The following is a 3,941-nucleotide window of genomic DNA, read 5'->3' on the forward strand; positions in this document are numbered from 1 at the left end:
AAGACCAGCTGCACCAGAAGGACAAGGACCTGGGCCAGCTTACAAAAGAACAAGAACCTGGGGATACTTCAACTGTGGGTATGATCCGGATGGTGAAGAAGGTGGTTCTACTAATTGAAGTGTTGTAGTAGATGATTTAACTGTGGGTAGATGTGATGTAATCCAGGATTTGTCGGTGCTTTTGGTGCCTTGCCTGTTGCACTACTAGTTGGACTACTCCACTAGTTTATGTGCTCTGACTATTGCTTGTGAATGATGAACAAAAGCAGTACTAGCTGCTCTATCAACAAGCTGGTTCTTTTGGTGAATTTCCTGGTGCTTTTGCTGTTAATAGTCGTGTGCAAGAGTTAACTGAATTTCCTGGTGCTGTTGCTGTTAATACTATGCTCAATTTGTTGCTCCTGTGCTGCAACTTTGTGTGACCATAAACTGGCGGCGCCGCCGTGCTGATACTGCCGCCGGTGACCATATACTGGCGGCGCCGCCGTGCTCACAACACACAACAATTGTTGTCATACACACACAACAATTCCTGTCATACACACCACACAACAGCATATAACTTAGCATCGCAGCATTAATGATTCAACAGCTAATGATTCAACAACTGGTTCAACAACTGGTTCAACAACTAATGATTCAACAACATTAACTGGTTCAACAAATAGACATAGACTGATCCAACACAAACTGGTTCACCAACACATCACATAGTTCAACAGGATACATCAAACTACTAAATTATTACAAGGCCAACATTCATTCAAGACTACAGATCTCAGCTATTTTCTTCATCTTTTCCTTGTGTGCATGGTGGGCCTTGAGAAGATCTGCCACATAGTACTCCAGCTGTCTCTTTTCTTCCTTTAAACTGGCAATTATTCCTTCTGCCTGTAGCCTCTTTGCAACCTCAACCTCCACCTTCTTCTTCTCTTCCATCAAAGTGGCAACATCTTCTTCTGCCTTCAGCCTCCTTGCCATCTCAAACTCCAGCTTCTTCTTTTCTTCCTTCAAACTAGCCACCTGTAGCTCTGCCTCCTGCCTCTTTGCAACCTCAAGCTCATGGCTGGTTGCCTCTGCAACATACTCCAGAGTGTCACCTAACTGCTTATGTAGCTCCAAGTTCTTCTTCTCTAACTCCTTTTTCTGTAGGACTAGCTGGTAATTCTTAGTAGCATACTCCACATTCCCATGGATCCTTGAGTCCCTCTCCTCCTCATACATAGTCCAAATTTTGACCAGAGATTTCTTCAGTGTACATGGCCACTCATGATCAACCCAGTGAACTGTATCACACATGACCTCCTCCTAGATAACACAACACATGAATATTAATGCAATGCACTTGCTCAATTGAATGACATAATATATGCACTACTAATTAATTTTAATTGAATGCACTAGGCAGTACACAAATAATATATGCAGTAAACAAATTATAGGCAGCTATAAGTTCTTTATGTAGGGAATAATTATATATGAATGATCATTACCTAAATTGATTTATATATAGACAGACATTATTTATATATGCAGTAGGGAACATATAATATCACAAGCAATGTCAAACTAAATTGCTAGTTATCAAAATACAATAAACTTGGAAAATAACCTACCTTACATCCACATCCAAGGAATCTCCTACCAGTGTTTGCCCCTTCAAAGCAAACATACCTATACATAGGCATGTCATGCTTGCATCTCATATCACAATCCTCATACCCAGTGAACTCATGCAATAAAATGCTCTCTGGCATCTAAAGCATGGCAAACAAAGCAAAAATTAAACCTCCAGAGAGACGAATCGGAGCTGAATCGGAGCTTCAATCGGAAAATTTCCCAAATCGTGTCAAACCCTAACCCTAACAATACATACCGGTGGACGGGGGCTAATGTTGTGCCCGTGGTCGAACTCCGAGAGGAGGCTGTCGTCGGTGCTTTCTCCGTCGCTCCACGAAGGCATTGCCACGGCAGGGACACGGCGGCGCGCCGGCGGCGGCGGAGGAGAGAGGCACAGAGGAGGAAGATGGTGGCTCGACGGTGCGACTGGTGCGGTCTGGTGCGGTCTGGTGCGGTCCGACCCGACCAAGCCGTCTTAACCACCTCCGTTCCACGACCTAACGAGACGAAACGTGCGTTGGTCCTGACAGTGGGCCCAGAAGGCTTAAACAGCGCTCACCCGACTGTTTGCGCGATCTGTTATGTGTTAGCACAGAAGTTGTAGTTTTTAGCAAAAAAAATCCAAGAATGGTACTGACGCGTTACCACTGCCGCAATTGTGGTAGTTTTGTGTAATTCACTCCGCCTCTCCGGATCGACTCTGCGCTCCTCAGTCCTGCGTCTATTCCCGTATTCAGCCAGTCAAAAAACGGAGGAACCACATCCTCCAATGCCCTCCATGTTTTTCTCCACTTTTAGATGAAGGGCCGCACTAGAATGTCGTCTTTTCTCCACATAATCTCTCTCTCTCTCTCTCTCTCTCTCTCTCTCTCATAGAGCTCGCAAGATGTTGGATTGACATGGCTTGACATGATGGGTCTTTCAACTGCGGGGACTATTAGTAGGGTGCAACGAGGCTGTTTAATGAGAGCGGCGAATTTACCGGCGTCGGTAGGTAAAGGAGTCTAATCCAGCGTCCACTCTCTACTTTGAGATTGGTGAGACTTTTGACACTTGTCTAATATAAAACTAATAATTGAAACAGAAGTGAAATTTTTATGAAACTAAAGTGATACATGGAAAACATTGTGAAACAGTCTGATAAAAAATGAAACTGATGACATCATTGCTGACGTCACTACGGTTTGTTTCACAAAAATATTAGTGTTTTAGTTATGTTTCAATTATGTTTCAAATTTGTTTCACAATTTGGTACAAAAATTGGTCAGCACATGGCTGACGTCATTGCTATCGTCACTCCGGTAGGTACCGGCGCCTGTAAAACAAATTTTCGGCTGTTTAATGAAATGCATGTCTTCGAGAACTGTGAGACCTCAGAGTCTCAGACCATACACATAGCTTACTAATATCTATTATTCAACTGTTGTGGGTTTCTTTTTGTGTGGAGATGGAGAACGATAACCGTGATGATTTGCAAGCTATTGCACATCTAAATACGCTTAGCAACCATGTAGAGCATTCTCTGCTCTCCGTTGCAGTGGCAAGAGGAGCAGGCCGCATCCCATCATTACAAGAATATTGTTGATCTTCTAACCATCTACGATAACCAATAACAGTTGACAAGAAGCAAGTGGAACTTTTCTTATCAATCGCATTTCTATTTCAAAGGACCATTCCGCCAGATCATGGAAATGTGGAGCTATATGAACGCAGTGGGGTACATCGTTTGTGAACTTGTCCACACTATCTTTTCTCGATGCCTCTCAACCCCGGTTGCAGTATACATTCATGACACAAGAAAATTTGGCTTACTTCTAAAGCCGCACGCGACGCCGAAGTGGATGTCCTGAAATTCCGCACAAGTTCTTGTTTGGATTGTTTCTCAAAAAGAGATACTCGCAGCACCCTATAAACCATCAAGAATTTATTTTACACATGACAAGGACGGTAAGAACCTCGCGCATATGGCCGGGTTGATGACAAGTTAAATTAAACACTGAATTCAGAAAAAATAAAGAAATAAAGAGATGGGGGTGTAGATAAAAGATGAACTAGGATCAATGCTTGTGCATAAAGGGTGGGTGACAAGATAAAACTACAAGATTGAGTATTGAAAAAATTAAAGGGGAAGGACGTGCCATGCATGATGCATGGAATCGATGGGGTTGTGCAGTACCTAGTACCTCGATCGCTGCAGATAAGGGCATGTACAATAGTGATGATTCAGCTGTCTATAAGGGATAGATATAGGTGATTTTGATAATGTGGATGAAAGAGAATGAGGAGAGAGAGAGGCTGTCTGTAAAATTCTAGACAGGCTA

General features: G+C 43.0%; 1 protein-coding gene across 1 annotated transcript; it reads right to left on the bottom strand.

Annotated features, from left to right (window-relative positions):
- Positions 1 to 759: 759 nt before the first annotated feature.
- Positions 760 to 1,963, bottom strand: LOC124660717. Its single transcript, XM_047198535.1, has 3 exons — positions 1,877 to 1,963; positions 1,617 to 1,757; positions 760 to 1,308 (listed from the first exon to the last, which is right to left on the bottom strand). The coding sequence occupies exons 1-3, from the start codon at positions 1,961 to 1,963 to the stop codon at positions 760 to 762; spliced, it is 777 nt and encodes a 258-aa protein (XP_047054491.1).
- Positions 1,964 to 3,941: the final 1,978 nt, after the last annotated feature.

The sequence above is a fragment of the Lolium rigidum genome, chromosome 1, assembly GCF_022539505.1.
Source record: "Lolium rigidum isolate FL_2022 chromosome 1, APGP_CSIRO_Lrig_0.1, whole genome shotgun sequence".
Taxonomy (NCBI): Eukaryota; Viridiplantae; Streptophyta; class Magnoliopsida; order Poales; family Poaceae; genus Lolium; species Lolium rigidum.

Coding starts and splice junctions, on each gene's coding strand:
- LOC124660717 (XM_047198535.1), bottom strand. CDS start 1,963: ATGCCTTCGTGGAGCGACGGAGAAAGCACCGACGACAGCCTCCTCTCG. Junction 1,758..1,876: donor ACATTAGCCCCCGTCCACCG/GTATGTATTGTT, acceptor GCCATGCTTTAG/ATGCCAGAGAGCATTTTATT. Junction 1,309..1,616: donor TCCTTGGATGTGGATGTAAG/GTAGGTTATTTT, acceptor TGTGTTATCTAG/GAGGAGGTCATGTGTGATAC.